We start from the raw sequence: 19,645 nt of genomic DNA, 5'->3' as shown, positions 1-19,645 counted from the left end.
TACAAAATAATCTTGTACATGTTGAAATTCTTTGAGATTATGATAACATGTAATGATACATGGATACTGAATTTAAATCAAACTAGAAGGGAATCACTGCTTAACAGACACAATTTAGACTCAAGAGAAAAAATGTTAGTTCCATTTAAAATATTCTAGTACTCCGATATTTCTGACTCATGTAAATGTCAAATCATATTCCAATAGCGCAAAACATGCAGATTTTTGTCACACCTTTCTATTAAGGTTCCATTTATAAAAGGCTTATAAAGGATTAGTAAATTATTAATAAATGCTACAAGTATGTTATAAACATGAGTTGTATGTGTTTACAAATGGTTATAAGCACACCAGTGGAAGATATTATATACGGTCATAAGCAAATGATTGACCAGCTAAGTTCTGTAACAATAAATTTACCCTTTACTAAAAAGTCTATTAATCATTTATTAACTCTTAATAATAAGTGCCTTATAATCTATTTATGAATGGAGCCTTCATATAAAGTGTGACCCAGGTTTTAAAATGTTGTGATAATTACTACAGTAAAGTTTAATGTATTTATAATAATGAAGATATTGCCTCAACCTGTAGAAAAATCAAATCTTCCTCTCAAATGGTCAGTCTTAGCAAACAGAATTTGTAGGATGCATTTTATCAAAATATTCCTGTAATTTAATGAAACAAATGAATATCTGAATAAATAGACATTAATGATGAAATTCACATTAAGGAAAGAGACATCCAGAACATTTTGATTGATTTACTTGGTGGAATTTTGATAGCTATTGAAAAAAACATACTATTAATGTTTAGGTGAAAAATAAATGGAGTCGAATAAGTGTCACTGCATAGTACTAGGAGGTATATACAGCCACATGTAAAAATGCATAAAACACAAACATTTATGTACAGCAATTTTTCCTTTCAGTTTGTATAGAGAAATACTGTTTTATAATATGAGAAAGTATAAAGCAGACATACATGCAACAAGGACATGACAGTTACATATAAAAAAACCCAAAAGCTACAATAAAAAAAGTGTTGAAACCTGGAATGTTTTCATATTGAGGTTTCAGGAGAGCTTCAGATTTGAATGTATCTGAAGTATTTTTAAAGGCTTGATCCAAAGCCACTTGAAATCAATGGAAATCAATGGAAAGATCCCAAAGGTCCCATTCTGTCCTCCCCCACAACCCAATGGTTAAGTCTGAGGATGAAAATAAGCAATCATACCATACAAAACTTTGTATATTAGAATACAAAAGGTAACCATTTACTTTTTGTATAAAATACAACTTTGTAGATAGTATATTTATTTCACATATATATAAATATAACCCAAAGAATATGATTTTATTATTCCTACCAAAATATTATTATTAATTTCTTGTTTTTACAAAAGTTTACAAAACAAATAAATCTTTATATTTACAACCAAATACTGCAAAGAGCTCCTGGTCTAGGGTGAAAAATATAATATAAGGGTGGTTAGTGCATGCAGCCATTGTTACAGAAAGAGAGATTGTTTTAAAGAGACCGGGGTTCTTAAGAACTGAGACTGGTTTCAAGTTTTGGTCACAAAAGTCATTCATAAGCTCACATTTAAAATGTCACGTGTATATCTTAACAGGACAGTAAATGGCCTTTGCCGCATGTGAGTTTAAATTTATATAAAATATACATTGTTTAATACAATTGTGACAGAATTTAGACTCAATTAAGGGCCTTATCCAATGCTGGCCATCAATGGAAAGATTCCCATTAACTTCAACGGATGCTGGCTTAGGCTGAGGGCCAAATCTTGTAGTGTTTGGGGCAGATTCTCAGCTGTTCCCATTTACACCAGCTGAGGATCTGGTCTTCAATGTTCAGGAAAAAAATGCAAGTTTTGCCTGAGTCGGGGCTGTGGTAGGGGGCTCCTTGCTATTGGTCAGCAGAGGCACGTGAGTACATATGCTGTGTTAGGTGGTTACCAGCCCACTTGCTCAGGGCTTGTGATAAGAGCAAGGAAGGAGGAGTGCATACTCAGCCACTGTTGAACAGGAAATCACTCACTCATGCAAGAGCTTTAGCATCGCTGCTGACCAGCTCATTGACCCTGTGTGTGGGTGACAGAGGTGGGCTGATCCTACACCTGATTTAAACTGGTGTAACTCCATTGCAGAAATGGAACTGCTCCTGATTGCTACAGGTGCCAGGCAGCGCAGGTTCAGACCCCTGGTATCGCTCTACTCCCATATGTCCATATCGCTTCTCTCTAAATCAAGGTGGGACGTTACGTGACTTGTGCTGAAAAGTTGTTTTGTTTTTTGGGCTAAGTAATATCTGCCCTTCCATTCCTTAGTGATCGGATAGAGGAGGCAGCCCTGCTCCCTGAGCCCAAGGGGTGTGGTTGGGGGAGAGCGGCTATTGGTTCTGGCAGTGCTGCGCATTCTAGAAAGGGAGTGTCTGGGCGGGTTAGAAATGTAGTCAGAGCCCTGGCCCCCTGCACTGGGAGGCTGACGCACCTTTTCTAAAGGTGTGAAGAGGCTGCTGATCTGAGTCTCCTTGGAAATAAATCCCTCCAGACATCACCACCTCTTGTGCCATGCATGTCTTCCCCTCTCCACCATCCCAAAGCAGCTCTCCTTCTTGGAGTCATACCTGATTGCTCAGAGTAAGACCCTGGCTAGGCTCTGCCCAAGCACATAAGGCAGGGAGGGTGTAGAGAAGTTTCCTCCTCACCCACCTCCATTTCACCTTCGTGGTGTCTGAAAGGGGGAGAGGCCAGGATAGGACCATGGCTCTGACCCCACCTGCCCCGGCCAGCACAGCTGGGCAAGTGCATTGTGGGAACATGTTGCCCCCTTTCCAAGGGCGCTGAAGCTGCTGCTCTTGTGTGTATATATGCCAGGAGTCCTCAAGAAGGAACTTCTCCACAAAGAAATGATGGATCAATTGAAACCTGTAATGGTGGTATAGTGATACCTTTTGAAGCAATATGTTTCTGGTCATCTCCAGGCATCTGCAAATGGGCTCTATATTCCCTAGCCTTATCTGACTCAGACAACCTCTTGAAGGATCCTCACCACATCAGCGCAAGCAACATCTTTCTCACCTTGCTGGCAGAATCCCTTCCCTCATCCTCCTGCTAGGAGAGTGACTGGGCGAGTAACCAGGCTGTCAGGTTTCAGAGGGGTAGCCATGTTAGTCTGACTCCTCATTATTTTAACCAGGCTGTGAATTAACTAGTTTGTATGGCCGGATTCTGGTACCTTGACTCTGGCTGAAGGGTATCTCACTCTGCAAGTAGTCCCATTTATTTCAGTACATAGCTATACATCTGGGTTTCAGAGGGACAACTCAGAGAGCAAGGGTCGACTCAACCTGAGTAAAGGGACCAGAATCTGGCCCACAGTGAGTATCTATCAAACCGTCATCAGCACTTTTAGTGCTCAAGCGTGTCTCTCTTCTGACTCCCTCGACCTGGTGAATGAGAGAGCTACGGATATTCTCCACAGGAGTCACGCTGCATGTTGTCAGACTGAATCAAAATGGAAGTCTTCCCATACGCACATATATCCCAGCGCTTGAGCAAGGATGAAGCAAATAGCTGGGTACATGTGGAACTCAGATACGGAGTGGGGAAGTATTCTTTTGGGGCCAAATCTTCCACCTCTATCTCACTCAAACTGTCCATTCAAGTCACTGGCACCATCTGTGCAAGCAAAGGAGCAGAATTTGGCCCTTGAACTTTAGAATGGCTGATGGCATATTTATACCAGAAACTACACCGAACTTGTTACCTATTGGAGAAAGAGCCTCCCCTTGTTACAACAAACCAAACCCCAGGAGAGAGAGTAAAAGCTATCGACCACTCTGGGGTGTGTCTCACACAAACCGCTTTCCTCCTTCCTTGAAAGGAACCACTTGCCCTTTTCTACACAAGTTAGGTGGTTTAAAATGAAATCAATCGAAAGGAAAAATGAGAGTTTCTACAATGTAGAAGTAAACAATTTTTATAACATACAAGAATTAGTTGTACAGAGGGCCTGATTTTGGGAGGCACTGAGTACTCTCAATGAGAGTGGAGAGCACTGAGCTCTTTGCTCCGGACTGCGTGGAGTCAAGCCCATAGTGAGGTGGCCACTTGCATCTGAGACATGAAGTTTCATGATCTGCACACCGTTCAGGACCTCTGTTTGCAGAATGCATGTTCTACAACATCCTAAGCCAAATGCAGACAGCTCCCATGAGAACAACAGGTGCACTTCTAATGCGTTGGCCATAAACCCCCTCATCTGTTTTTAGCTTGACAACTATAACTATCACCCTACGTTATACTTTCACCTGGGGTAAGATTTAGAATCAGATTTTGTTCTTAGACCATCTCTTCAAACAGAGCAATCTCTCCACTTGGATCCTTATTTTAAACCATTGGTTCTTAAACAGCCCAACCACTGGAGAGTAAATTAATAAAGCAGATTGTTGGACTTTAAAGAGAGAGCTAAAGTCAATCCTGCCTCTTAGAACTTAGAGCATGTATGTTTTATCATCGGCATTGTCACTTATGAGTGGTTCCCCAAGATTTCGTCAAGGTTGATGTCTTTCATCCAGTCATCATTACCAGGCTCTGTTTTCAATAAAGAGTCTATGAAGTCTGAATCACTGTTGAGTGCAGGCCCTATATTGTCACCATGCTGGTTAAGAAAGTCAAAGGCTAAGTCATTCCCATGGTCAGTTCCTTGGTAAGCCCTAGAGTTTTGGTTGGTAGATGTAAAACTGGTTGACGGCAGGGATGATGGTGGTGTCATACTTGTTCCTGGGTGATTCAAGTTAGGCACAGTCTGTGCTCTGATCTGGTTAGCTCCTACACTTAAACCTCTTAGTGACCCAACAGGTTGTCCGTTTATTGTTTGGTTCATTTGGTTTAGAGGAGGTCTCATTTGCGCTGCTGTTGTTAATTGGTTTGGAGGTGCCATAGCATGCTGAGGAAACTGCGGGTTGCCTATGGAGCGCTGCAGAGACTGGTTAGGATATGGAGCGCTCGTTGGGAAACGAACTCCTGTAGGTTTCAGTGCATCCTGCTGCTTTGTTGCTGCCTCTTGAGGGCCCCAGTTCTGAGCAGCAGCACTGGAAGCGATCATCACATTCGATGGTCTTTGTGCTGGGATACCTGTCGCTCCGTGGTTTAAACCTGCTCTCACTTGCTGCGAGTTAACGGCTGACCCAGTCCCAAAAGCGGTTACGTTGTTTCCTTGTGCCAGGGCTGGCTGGCGAGACATCATGAGGTTATTTTGACTGGTTATGATTTGGTTTTGGTTTCTGTGTTGCTGCACTTGGTTCATTCCTGACGTCACGTTGTATGAGCTTGGTGGATTGCAAGGAATGTTTCCGTAACAGCCCATGTTCCGGGCTGCTGAAATAGAAGGCATTCTGGTTCCATGGGGAGTTGTCAAAAGGCTAGAATTCTGTGACAAAATGCTATGAGTTGAAATAGGATTTGATAAAGACAGACTGGAGCTCATACTCACTGCCGGAGAACCACCTAGAAAACAAAAAGAAAACACAAACAAAGATCTGTATTGATAATTGTTTCATTAAAATGTACAGTAGGTTAAAATCTAGTTTCCCTATAGCATAAGCTCTCAAATGGTGTATGTTGCCCTTGGTGGACTGATGAAAACATTACTGGTTGGCTAGGTCTACAAAATGCATATGAACCAAAGAAAGACCAGATCCAACTTCCATTGAAGCCAGTGGTGGTCTCTCCATTAACTTAAGCGGGAGCTGGGTCAGATCCATAGTCCTTGACTGCAGTATCAGTAGTCTGCAATACTTCTCCTTCCAAACATTAGAAACACCAAAAAAAGGTCCTTGGCAATAAAACTGACAACCACTGCTGAGGAGAGAGGAATTTACTGTATTTTCACGGTGATACAACACTAAGTATGGGAGGCAGTATACTTAAGTGAATAGAGCACAGCAGAGCAGGGATCAGGACTTCGGATTTCTTATTCATTCTGCCGCTGATTCCCTGTGTGTGACTTTTTGGTCAAGTCACTTAACCATTCTGAGTTTCTCTATATGTAAAACAGGGATATATACTCACCATCCCTGTGCCTCTGTGTCTGGGCCACAATCTGTGCAGCGGGCCACAATCAGCAAGAAACTAATTATCTTCACCCATTTTTCAACCCCTTCCCTCGGTCTGGTTCCTAGACATGGCCTTATAATACAGTTATATATTCCAAACCAACATGACTGAACTTCAACAGCAGGAGCGGCCCTAGGAGTATGAGAGACTGGGAGAATTCGGCCTGGTTCTACCAGGGCACCTAGTCTCAAAGACTGCTATCAATAGGCCACTGGGCTGCACTATACTTTTGGAACCAAAGTAACTATCGGTGCTGAGTCACTAACCTCAATAATTAATCTCCAACTTTGACTGCACTACCAATTCATTTCTTCCCTACTGTTTATTTGAAATATGGTAACATTTGTCAATAGTACCAAAGACGACCTGGGGTCTGATTCTCTTCTCATTAGCACCAGTGTAAATGAGGAATAGCTCCTCTGAAATCAATGGAATTACACAGAGATGGAATTAACATAAGAGGAGAATTGGGACTCTGTTACCAGGTTAAATAAAGGAGCCTTCATACGTTTACAGAATCACTTCACTTACTGCTGGTCTGAAGCCATTCCTCGGATGGAACATGCCAGCTCTTTAACAACCCCGAGTACTACCACCCCCCAACTCAAGTGCCTTCCCATGAGATTGTTACAAGTCAGATGTGCGCAGGACCTTGCTTCCATATCTCCTCCAATAGACAAAGTTTGCTCTTTCTTTGTGTTACTATTTTTATCTTTATATTTTAAACCAAAATATTTTTCACTCTAATTTCTTCCAGATGGGAAGAAATTTCTTTCATAACAGTGTTGTCCGGACAACATATCCAGTGCTTAGACACCAAGGGACACAGTGGTACTGAGGAGAATTTATTGCCGGGTTCACCTGCCATTGTCCTGGGGTTTATTGTATTATAGAGGAAAAGAGCCCAGGAATGCAATGCTTAATAATGTCTCTCGGTGTCTCCACAGTATTTCATTTAACTTCTTGCTGTTCTGAGCTGTTTCCCTTCTTCCATTACTTGAGCACAGCTATTCCCAGAAACAAGCAAAAGATTCCCAGCTGCTGCTCCCTTGTGCAACAGTTTCCTAATCAGTCCATCTGGTGGTTTCCCTGCAAGCTCGTAGCAAAGCCCTGTCTCCTGTTGTACTCAGAAAAACTGCTCTGCCCCCTGTGTATATTCAATCATTGCTAGTGACTTGAGGGACAGAATAACAGTATACTCAATCCTGTTCTGGCACAGGGGGGATGGACTTGCTGACCTCTTGAGGTCCTTTCCAGCTCTACATTTCTAGGATTCTGGTATTGCCAAGTCCAAACCTTCAAAAATAAGGAGTCAGGCCCCAAAGTGTCATGAGGCTGGCATAACATTTGTGAGATTAAAAAAAGCAAACATTTGGGTTATTTTTGTCTTCTGATTTTTGAGTTTTAGGGTGCATTTGGGTCACATGTCCAAACTTTTCTCCACAACTACGAGGGCTAGAAAGTTATTCTTTTTTAAATAAAAGCAGAGAGTCTCAGTTAATCATGGGACTCCAGGAGTTGGGGCTTTAAGAAAAAACAAAAACAAATATCACAAGATGCCCAATCAAATTGCAAGAACTGATGGCGTTTTCACTCTTGGTTGCACTGCAGGTGATAATACAGCACAGACAAACTGGGTTCTATTCTTTCTGGGTCACCGTCATGGGAGCTGGCCCTTCAGGGACCAACCTACCTGTGACAGGCTCCTGTAAGGGAGAACAAGTCAACCCAGCCCCACCTGGAAGCAACTAAATCCCTACATGGCTGGTTGGGCTAATTAGCTAATGAGCCAGATGAAGGGTTACCAGGGCTCCACCTGGCTGGTTCCCAGAGAGCTGGACTGGACAACGGGGTGGATCACTCAATCAATTGCTCTGTCCTGTTCACTCTCTCTGAAGCATCTGGCACTGACTGCTGTTGGAAGACAGGATTCTGGGCTAGATGGACCATTCACCTGAACCAATATTGCCATTCTTATGTGCTTAGAGGATGCTCCTGAAGAGAGTCGCTCCCAGGAAAGCTGAGCAAGAGATCTCTCCAGAGCAAGGAGCCTAGAGGATGTGCTCCTAGCGCCAGGAAACTCCCAAATAGTGTCAGGAAGCCCAGCCAGCCAGGAACTACAGGCTGCCCCACAGAAGAGCTGCAGCTGACACATCTCTGCAGACCCCAGGCTCTGGGGAAGGATTCTTTCAGATAGTGGAAAGAGACCTGGCTCTAGGGAAGGGACCCAAATGGAGAGAACACTTCTGGAGGGGAGTGGTGGATATGGGTGGGAATGGATAAACTGAGACTGACTTTGTCAACCCACTAAGACATTAGGTGAAGACTTGCTTGTATTTTCATTGGGTCTTTGGTTAATAAAATAGATCCCTCAGAAAGGGTATTGTTCCCTATGTAAAGCCTGAATTAAAGGTGAATTCAGTGATTACATCAAGGGAAACTGAAGCAGGGAGCCCCCCTGTACAGCGCCAGACTTGGCCAACAGGAGGCACTAAAGGGCAAGTACACCCTGTGACAGAAGTGTTTGCTAAATTTGAGTCACTGACACCTGTGAAAACTTGCTGAAGACAATGGATCTGAGCAAATGTCACTAAGGGCATAACTTGACCTGAAGAACTTTGTTACTGAAGTAGACATATGGGAAGGAAAGAACCCAGCTGGACTATCAGATCCCAAACTAAGTTTACAAGGCAAGCAGTTAGAAAATAAAGTCCTTTTTACTTGTGAACTAAGCACATTAGATATGGAAATCAGTGAAAGGCAAATGCTACAGAATCCCACAATCCTGTTTTTACAGGGTCATTCTTCAGAATAAAATCCCACTCTAATCTCTCTGCTGCATTTTCCTTACATCCTGCCCTCCTCTCCCTGTATCTCTTTCTTATTCCATTGCTGTGGGGACAAAAACAAAATAAAATCCAAATCCATCCATCTTTAGTCCTTATTTAGGCACAACTCCCACTGAAGAAAGGACTTGGCCCAAAGGGATTATTCTAGAATATTGCTGGAATATTGCTAATTATCTCTGTTAGACAGTTTGGGCAATGAAAGTGAAAGGCATCAAATTTAAAATGGATCAAAAGAACCTTTTTTTTTTTTTTTACACAACACTAACTGACCTGTGGAACTCATTGCTACAAGATATCATTGGGGCCAAAGCTTCAAAAAAGGAGTAGACAAATAAATAAATTAATGGAGATATTCCATCTCCTAGAACTGGAAGGGACCTTGAAAGGTCATCAAGTCCAGCCCCCTGCCTTCACTAGCAGGACCAAGTACTGATTTTGCCCCAGATCCCTAAGTGGCCCCCTCAAGGATTGAAGCCTAGATGGTTAAATGGTTATTGAGATCAGCCACAATTATCACAATTTTATCAGATAGGATAAAAATCAATGAATTAGGGATATAGGCCCTCAGATTTCAGGACATAAACCAACTGCCTACTGTTGATTCCATTAAGGGGGTTTCTTGCCTATTTCTCTGAAGCAGCTGGTATTGGCCAATGTCAGATACTTGATACTAGACTGTATGAAACACTGGCTAATTCCCATTATTATTATTAATCAGCATTTTTCAATAATGCCATAGCTATAATATTGAGGTTTTAGAAATGTACAGTATAGAAGCAACCTGCAGAACCTGCGGAGGGAGATGTGTTTGAATCCGAACGGTTCCCCCTGAACATTTCCTGAGGGTGGAGGAACCTTCAAGACATTATTCTCCATTACTCCATGTACAGTTATTTACCCTACTGCAAGGTGGGTGTACAATGTTGCCACATCAGAGTGGTGGCATTTTACACTCACTTGGCACAGGTGCTTTTGCACTGATGTAAGTGACTACACAGAGAATCAGGCCCATCTTGTCAGTACTTGCCGGGGCTGTCTGGCTGGTCTTCATAACCATGGTTTTCTTTTTGGTTAAGTATGCTTACCAGAATACTGGTTTGCTTGTTGTATGCTGACCACATTCCTTCTCTGGTCTTTGTAATCTGGTGGTGGCCTTGTCAAGTGTCTGTTCAATTGATCTTGAGGAGCGATTTTCTCCTAGAGAATTAGAGCAGAAATGGAAATATGTTACTTCATTTTCTTTCTACTTTCTACTCGCACTTACAAAGTGGAAGCTGTTCCTTCCCTTTGCCCCACCCTGCCACAGCGGTAATGCTAACCAAAGTGTTGACATTGCTCTTTAGGGGCCCAATCTATTGAAGCCAGTGGAAGTCTTTCCTTTGATTTCAATGGGCTTGAGTCTGGTTCTACTCCCATTAAAATCACTGTGTGCTGGTTCAAGCTCCAGCAGTCTAGTCATCTGTTTTTCATTATTTTGTGTACCACTAACTCTGAAAACTCTGCCTCAGTCCAATTCACCCACGGCATAAGTGAGTGTAACTCTATTAGCTTCAGTGCGCCCACTTGGCAATGGGGATTTTGACTCATCATCTAAATGAGCTTTCTCTCCTATATACTCCTTTATACATTGGCATAGAGAAAGAACTTGAAGCCTGCACTGCAAATGTGTCGTCAGTAATGGTGTGCCTCATCAAGACCAGAACAGCCTGAGAAGTGGTGAGATGAAGTGGAGGATCTATAATGCTTCAGTAGCCAGTATTCTGATGTGTGAGACTGAAACGTGGCCCCTCACAGTCAAGGTTGGAAAGAAGTTGGACACCATTCAGATGCAGCATCTCAAAATGATCAGAACATTAAATGGTATAAATTCCCATCAAATGAAGAGATCCATTTTCTAACTAAACAGGTCCCGCTCTCTCAAACAGTAGCCCAACACTCTCTACAGTGGTATGGTCATCTGCTCTGAAAGCCTACCTACTTCCCACTGAGAATCATCTTCGACTTTGACTCAGTGGAAGCAAGAGAAAGCCCTGAAAGCCCTGAAACATGATGGCTGGACAGCATCAACACAGAAACAACAAGGAGTCTGGTGGCACCTTAAAGACTAACAGATTTATTTGGGCATAAGCTTTCATGGGTAAAAACCTCACTTCTTCGGATGCATAGACTCCTTGTTGTTTTTGTAGATACAGACTAACACGGCTACCCCCTGATACTTATCAACACAGACCCATCCTTCACAGGCATTCTACACAGTAATGTGCCAGATTTGAGTCAGGACAGAACATCATGGTGGCGCATAATGCATTCAGTGGCCTCTATGTTGTCCAAGCAACAGCATGACAAGGAAACCCTTTATAGCTGGGAGGAGCTCCCTGTAAAAATCCATAAAGCCACTACAATATCCTGCTTCACATCTCTCCTTAAAATTCCCCTCTGCTGCAATGCCTACAAAAAACCTGACCATGGCTACGCAGTTGGTGTGCTGTGACTGCTATTTGTCACGATAATTAAAACTGTCTCACTATTGCCTTGTGCTTCTCCATCAGTTTGTTGCATCTGCTTGTCATTCATCTTATGCTTAGATTGCAAGTTCTTTGGGGGCAGGCACTGTCTTTTCGCTCTCTGTGTGTGTGTACAGTGCCAAATAGAAGGGGGCCCAATCCTTGACTAGACCCTTTTGGCACTGCTGCTGTAAAAATAACTAATAACTTACTGTATGTAACAAATGACAAGAACCCTCTCTGTAAAAAGTCCCTTGCTCTGCTCTTATCTATGCTCGGGCGCTTCTTGGATTGTTATATAGTTAAAGGGAGAAAACAGCATTACAGACCCATGCTACTTGAATGATGTCAAATGCAGCCAACAAAACTGCATGTTGGAATAAAATTTGTCTCAAAGAACAAGTTCCATATAACATTAGATTAGAAGCTGTTTGGAGGAGGGACTATGAGTTTGCAGCGGGTCTAATGCCATCAAGCCGTGATCCGAATTGGGGACATTGGGTGCTGCCACAATGTGAATAAATAACCAAAATAATACTAGCCTCTTCTCGAGGAAGAAAAAGCAAGAAACTGAAAAACTGAGGTTTGGGAACTAAAGTTTGAGCCTGTTACCTTCAGCCTTCCTAACTTCTCTTCTTCCCAGTGTCAATCCCTTCCATCCACTTCCTTCCTCTCCATTGCATCGTTCTGCATAGACCGCACCCCTTATGAAATCCCCTCCATGTTCCACCTTCTGGCTGCCAGCCCTTGTACCGAGCCTGTCAGTCTAATCCTCCTAAGAGGTGCGCCCTGGGAAAGCCCATGCTGCTAAGACAGAGGTGGGCAAACTACGGCCCGCGGGCCACATCCGACCTGCAGGACCCTCCTGCCCGGCCCCTGAGCTCCTGCCCCAGGAAGCTCGCCCCCTGGCCCCTCCCCTGCTGTTTCCCCTCCCCCACAGCCTCAGCTCGCCCCGCCACTGGCGCAACGCTCTGGGCGGCGGGGCTGCGGGCTCCTGGGGCAGCGCAGCTGCAGAGCCTGGCCTGACCCTGTGCTCTGTGCTGCGCGGTGGCGTGGCTGGATAGAGAAGGGATGGTTGTATGGGGTAGGGGTCCCGGGGGGGGGGCAGTCAGGAATGAGAGAAGTTGGATGGGGTGATGGGGGCAGTCAGGGGCGGGGGTTCGGGGGGGTTGGATGGGGCAGGAGTCCCGGGGGGGGGCATCAGGGGGCAAGAAGCAGGGGGGTATAGGAGGAGGGGGCCGGGCTACGCCTGGCTGTTTGGGGAGGCACAGCCTCCCCTAACCGGCCCTCCATACAATTTCCAAAACCTGATGCAGCCCTCAGGCCAAAAAGTTTGCCCGCCCCTGCTGTAAGAGATGACGCAGAGAAGCTGGGAGCAGGAAGTGCCCACTCCTGCAGGAAAATGGTCTTGGGAGCTGAAGAAGCCAAACCCTGTGGTGGGGAGAAGATTCTGCACTGCGGCCATGTCTGCGACAGAGGGAGAAGAGAGGAGCACTGCTAGGGTGGAACGGCCAGCCATAGTTAAGGGCTGCTTGTCACATAATTCAGCTGGGCTGTAAAGGGCGGGATGTATCATCTTCCAGGAACACAGAGATGCAGCCTGTTTGCTCCAAGGGAAGAGCTTCTGTTTGTTTTTTCCCCTGAGGAAAAGGCCTGAAAAGAGACTTGGCCACAGCACTGAATTCTTCCTGGGCTGCTGAGGGAGCCCACCACCTTGCAGGCATGAAGTTCAAGGTGCTAGATTCATAATCTGACCATGTCAACAGCACAAATCATGTTGTCCTCATTAAGGGCTTGAGCTGACACACATTGAACACAGTGGCAAAACTCCCATTGATTTTAATGGTACAAGACCAGGCCTAATACTGCTCCTGGAGTGTGTAAGCAAATACAATCTTGTTTGACTCAAAAATCTATGTCTCCAGAGTGTTACTCATAAGCTCACAACCAATGACTCCTCCCAGGAATGAGCCTCAGCGTCGGCAAGTCTGAGGAAGGATTTGGGCTTTCACCTTTATTTGTTTATAATATTTGTATATAATAATAAACTACTAAATCGGCAGTATTGATTTACACACAATGGAATTGTGTTTACTGTCCCTTATCTCCTGAATCTCACCCTTTCTCCTCAGCAGGCTAAACACTGCACTTGCGTTTCATACTTGGGAATAGTGTGGGCCTTGGTCTGAGGCAGGCAGAGCAGGAGCAGCCTCCACCAAAAAAAATGCTGGGAAAATAATCTCAAAAACTGGGCCTCCTGGCTTAATGCTCCGTTTGTGAAAAGCGGTAGGCTTATTCCCCCATTTGCCCCCAACAAATACATGCCAAAAACCAGAAGCCCAAGTTGTGACATTCTCCATAAGTCGTCAAAACTTCAGACAGAAGGAATCTGCTCACATCTAACAACCCAGCGTGCACACCAGTGAGCAGGGGACGTGTCATCTGAAGGTTCACAGAGGCAACATGTGGGTGGTCTCTGAAGATTCCCACCATCTGCTAGCAAGGGGAGCTGAACATCCTCTTATCCAAATAGCTCTGAGGCTCTGCAACCTGCTCTCTTTGTCAATCTGCCAGCAAAGTCTGTCCAAATTCTCTCCTTTATCTGAAACATAAGCTGTATTTGGGGTGGGGAAAAGCAGAGATTTTCTGATCAGAGCTGAAGAAGGTGGCAAGTAGTAATCTGCAAACCTCAAAGGGCATACATTTCGGAATCACAGTTAGACTAAGGCCTTGTCTCCGCTACACAGTTTTGGTGACAAAAGTCAGCTTTCGTCTGTGGAGGTGTACACACTGAAATGCTCCTCCCACCGATGTAACTCCCCCGGTATGCCGACAAAATTAAATCACCTCGATGAACGACAAAGAGCTTTTTGTGACGTAGTTAGAGTAACGTAGACACTGCCTTGGCTTATGTTGCCCTAGTTGGTCTCCAGGAGGTGACCATAATGCCCATCCTGACCGCTCTGGTCAGCAGTTTGAACTCCGTTTCCCTGCAGGTACATGGGCATGCACCCCTCCCCCGTTTAAAGAACTTTTAAAATTCCTCTTCTTGTTCGCTCAGCGTGGACCGTTCACACAGCATCTTCCCAGCTGACCATGCCGGCTTTCCGCACTCCTGCCTGGAATACACTGGAGCTGTTGGATCTGCTGGGTCTGTGGGGAGAGGAGGCTGTGCAGTTGCAGCTTTGCTCGGGCAGATTGCTCATGGCAGGCAGGCGAAGAGACACAAAAGGGACACGCAGCAGTGCTGTGCTAAGATCAAGTTGCTGAGGCAGGTGTTCCAGAAGGCAAGGGAGGCCAACCGTTGCTTTGGTGCAGCGCCAAAGACGTGCCGCTTCTACAAGGAGCTGCTCGCCATCCTCAGCAGCAACCTCACCTCCACTGCCAAGAGCCCCGTGGATACTTCGGGGGGACGGGAGGCAGCAGCCCGCAGAGTCAGCCCTGAGGATGAATTGGTAGATGAGGAAGTGGAGTTGGAGGATATGGCACATGAGACAGGGTCGTCTGGTGGCATGGTGAGCCAGGACCTGTTTTTGACTCCGGTTGTGGAGTGCATGGAGCAGGAGAGGCAAGCTCTGGTAAGCATGCATTTTGCTTTGATACTGCACAGTGATAGGAGGTTGAGGACTCATTTATTTTGTTATATGGTAGAGGAGGAATAAGGGATAGAAATTAATGACAGAGTCTATACAGCTACGCAGTGGGGCCCTGGCGGAAAAGGTTGGTAATGTACACTGGGATGTCCCGGGAATCCTCCACAGAGATCTCTAGGAAACTTTCGTGTAGGGACTCTGCAATCCTCTGCCGAAGGCTCCTTGGTAGATCTGCCTTGTTTCTCCCCCCACTGTAGGGAACTTTGCCATGCCAACCGACAATTATTCCTGCAGGGACCAAAGTGTCACACAAGTGAGCAGCACATGGAACTGGTCTGAAGTCACACGCATGCAGAAGATACACCCTTGCATCCTGGGTTACCCTCAGGAGTGAGATATTGGGTTTGATTACCCCAGTCTATGGAAAAGGGTGCCAATATTCAGAATAGTCTCCCTAGGCCCTCTTCGCAAACTATCCAGACCAATTATCCCCTCTTGCCCATTCCCCCTTCCCAATCACCCACCTCTGAACTCACCATATTTGGGACTTGCGCTGACTTGTGTGCTAGCCAAGGGACAGTGAGGAAGAGGAGTATGTAACTTTTATGATTCACTCACAATACTGTCTCTGTTCACTGTTTCTTTTGTTTCTGCAAATATGGCCTTGAGGGCCAACTCATACACACCAGCAGAGCGCCTCCATCAGGCAAGGAGGTGCACCAAGAGGAGTAAGGAGGCAGTTTCGCAAAGCGCTGCAGTCTAGAGATACAGCAGACAGAGAAACAAGAGAGTGGATGGAGACAGTTAATGAAAACTCAGACCGGATAGCCTGGAGAGGAGGCAGGGGCAGGAGTGGATGGCAGATGGACAGGAGTGGATGATAAAGCTACTGGAGGGCCAGACAGATGCTCAAGTCCCTCAGAGCACTACAGTCTGAGCACCTCTGTGCAGGACTCATGGTAGTTGCTGTAAAAATTAAAGCACAGTTGCTATAGGCAGGAACATTTGCTCAGGAACAATTAAAGCTCAGGAAGCAAGCATTACAGGGGTCACTCAAGGTGGCAAGTAAACATTGCCTGGCCAAATGCATCACATAAAGACACATTACTGGGGCTCACTGTCAAAATACTCCTTCAAAGCCTCCTGATTCAAATACCACCCTGCTGAGCCTCTCTAATTGCTTGGGTATCTAGCTGCTCAAAATCAGCAGTCAGCTGACCCACCTCACCTCCGGGGAAACTTTTCCCCCTTCACTTTGCAAATGTTATGTAGAGAACAGCAGGCTGCTATAATCGTCGGAATATTGTCCTCAATGAGGTCTAACCTGCCAAAAAGGCAGCGCCAATGACCTTTTAATCTGCCAAAGGCGTATTCAACAATCATTTGGCACTAGCTGAGCCTGTTGTTGAAGTGCTCCTTGCAGTTGTCTAGGCTTCCGGTGTAAGGCTTCATGAACCACAGGAGCAAGGGATAGGTCGGGTCTCCCAGGATCACTCTGGGCACTTGAACATCCCCTATTGGAATCTTCGGGTCTGGAAAGAAAGCCCTAGCGTGCAGCTTTCTGTACACTCCAGTGTTCGTAAAGATGCGTGCATCATGAACCTTCCCTGATCAACCCGCATTGATGTCAGTGAAACAGAGTGATCCACCAGTGCCTTCAAGACCACAGAGAAATAGCCCTTTCTGTTAATGTGTTCAGTCACCACTCACTTTTCCACTGTGAAGGCAGCTGTCATTCTGGTGTCCTTGCACCACAAAGCAAAGGCCAGCTCTGCACATAGTTCCAGGAAGGTGGCTCTGCATATCCAAAAATTCTGCAGCGACTGCTTGTCATCCTATACATGCATCACAATGCAATCCTGCGCTCAGTGCTTGTTTCCCAAGCCCAGTACCAATGGTCCAACATATGCATCTGCTCCATGAATGCCAGCAGCAATCTTGAATTGTTACTTTCCATTGCACACAGCAGGGCAGGCACCACAGATTCACTTTCTATTTCAGAGTAGCAGCCGTGTTAGTCTGTATCCGCAAAAAGAACAGGAGTACTTGTGGCACCTTAGAGACTAACAAATTTATTAGAGCATAAGCTTTTGTGGACTACAGCCCAGTGTAGTCCACGAAAGCTTATGCTCTAATAAATTTGTTAGTCTCTAAGGTGCCACAAGTACTCCTGTTCTTTTTACTTTCTATTTCGCAGCTCATGAAATACTGCAGGCTCAGCTGCATTGTGTTCAAAACACTCATCACCAGACTGGTCAGCAGTTCAGGATCCATGCTTTCAGGCAGAGATGGCAGAAGCACAGTTTACAAGGGCTGTTCAAAAATGGCGCAAAACAAAATCGGAAGCCCATGGAATGGTGGGACAGAAAGTACTGAATCAGGGACAGTGGGCATACCCCCATGATGCATTGCGATCTGTTCCCAGATCTCCCAGTGGCACAGGGTGGCGAGTTCCATAGAGGGATAGCTACCTACGATGCAACGCTCTCTCTCTGTCGATGCAAGAGCACCAACTGGGGAAGTGCTCCACCGACACAAGGAATATTGTGTGGATGTGCACAACCGATGTAATTAAAGCGGCTTATGATCATCAACATAACTTAAGTCGACTTAACTCTGTAGACATGGCCTAAGTATCCAAAAACTTTGGGGTGGGGAAGAGGAGGGAGGTTTCTCATTTACACAAAGGCTCCTGTACACCACTCTGGCAATGTCCAGGGGCATTAAAGCAGATGTAAATTACAATTTATTTTCAAGATTCTTTACACTGCCAGAACGTGAAAAGGGGCTTTGGTGTAAATAAGAATCAGGCTCTGGATGTTTATCTGAAGCTGATCAGAAATCAGAACTATTCCGACCTCTTCCGCCTGAAATCTCACACAAACAGACCTTGTGAGAAATCTGGTTCTTCTGCTTCCAGCCATGGTTATAAACAATGTGAGAACACTCTTTGTTGTGGTATTCAGGCATTTCCACATTTCAGTTTTGGAACCTGTGGTCTGATTAAGATTTATCAGGCTCATCTTAATGAACCGTCCAACCTGAACCCTTGTGAAGAACAGGAACCTTTTAGCTCCCATAAAAATCTTGGTCTGCAGCAATTCCTTTAAATTGCAACTGAGATTGTTTTATGTGTATGTCTGTGCACTTGTGTGTGTATAACAGGTGCAGAACAAAAACAAACACAAGCTGATCCACAGAGGGATTCACCCTGCAGTTATTATTTTAATTTTCCCTTTAACTTTCGTTTACGTTCCTTTCAGCACTTCTCAAGATGCATGTAGGGAGTGATTGTCCATTGTTCCACCCCTTGCACAGTAATCGACACCAGTGCAAAGTGGATATAAGGAGCTACCAATCAAACTGGTATGATTTCACAGCCACTTTACAATAGTGTCAATGGCTGCACAAGCTACTGGGTAACAAAGAATCGGGCCCTTAGGATTCAGAACTACAAATAAGGCAGCATGTGCACATCCTGTATCTCATAACATGATGATCCTGCCACACAAAGAGAAACTCTCTGCTTTCCCTCAAATCGACGGGGAAATAGGATAACTGGCTGCTAGTATCTAAAGGTGTGTCAACAACATGAAATGGGATTTTTCCAACCCATGAGCCAGCAAAACACTTAAGTGCTTAACTTTAAGCACCTGACATTGAAGTCAATGCTCCTGATTCCCCTTTACACCAAGACCACTTTACAACACTCTGCCCATGTAAAGAAGCCTTAAAGTGGGTGTAAACATAACTTATATCACTTTAAAGCAGGGGTCGGCCACCTTTCAGAAGTGGTGTGCCAAGTCTTCATTTATTCACTCTGATTTAAGGTTTCGCGTGCCACTAATACATTTTCAACAAGGAGTCTGGTGGCACCTTAAAGACTAACAGATTTATTTGGGCATAAGCTTTCGTGGGTAAAAACCTCACTTCTTCGGATGCATGGAGTGAAAGTTACAGATGCAGGCATTATATACTGACACATGGAGAGCAGGGAGTTACTTCGCCCATGTGTCAGTATATAATGCCTGCATCTGTAACTTTCACTCCATGCATCCGAAGAAGTGAGGTTTTTACCCACGAAAGCTTATGCCCAAATAAATCTGTTAGTCTTTAAGGTGCCACCAGACTCCTTGTTGTTTTTGTAGATACAGACTAACATGGCTACCCCCTGATACTTGACTAATACATTTTAACGTTTTTAGAAGGTCTCTTTCTATAGGTCTATAATATATAACTAAAGTATTGTTGTATGTAAAATAAATAAGGTTTTTAAAATGTTTAAGAAGCTTCATTTAAAATGAAATTAAAACGCAGAGCGCTCCAGACCGGTGGCCAGGACCCCAGCAGTGTGAGTGCCACTGAAAATCAGCTCGCCTGCTGCATTCAGCATGTGTGCCATAGGTTGCCTACCCCTGCTTTAAAGCCTTTCTACATAGCCAGAGTGGTCACAGTGGCTTCAGTATAAATGAGAATCAGGTCCATTGGGGCCACTCACACGCTTAAAATTAAGCATGTGCTTTGCTGGATTGGGGCCATAATCTGGAGTATTAAAATGAA

At 44.8% G+C, this 19,645-nt stretch overlaps 1 protein-coding gene across 2 annotated transcripts in view; it reads right to left on the bottom strand.

Annotated features, from left to right (window-relative positions):
* Nucleotides 1-748: 748 nt before the first annotated feature.
* The window catches only part of MAML2 (mastermind like transcriptional coactivator 2), a 285,160-nt gene continuing 266,263 nt past the window's right edge, over nt 749-19,645 (bottom strand). For both annotated transcript variants that reach the window (XM_054015606.1, XM_054015607.1), the window contains 2 exons: nt 10,074-10,185; nt 749-5,530 (listed from right to left, as the gene is read on the bottom strand). In XM_054015606.1, the coding sequence (XP_053871581.1) occupies nt 4,551-5,530; nt 10,074-10,185 (1,092 nt within the window). In that variant the 3' untranslated portion in view covers nt 749-4,550. The remainder of the gene's footprint in view (nt 5,531-10,073; nt 10,186-19,645) is intronic.

This window comes from Malaclemys terrapin, chromosome 1, assembly GCF_027887155.1.
Source record: "Malaclemys terrapin pileata isolate rMalTer1 chromosome 1, rMalTer1.hap1, whole genome shotgun sequence".
Lineage (NCBI taxonomy): Eukaryota > Metazoa > Chordata > Testudines > Emydidae > Malaclemys > Malaclemys terrapin.
This window is presented reverse-complemented; position numbering and strand designations above follow the sequence as displayed.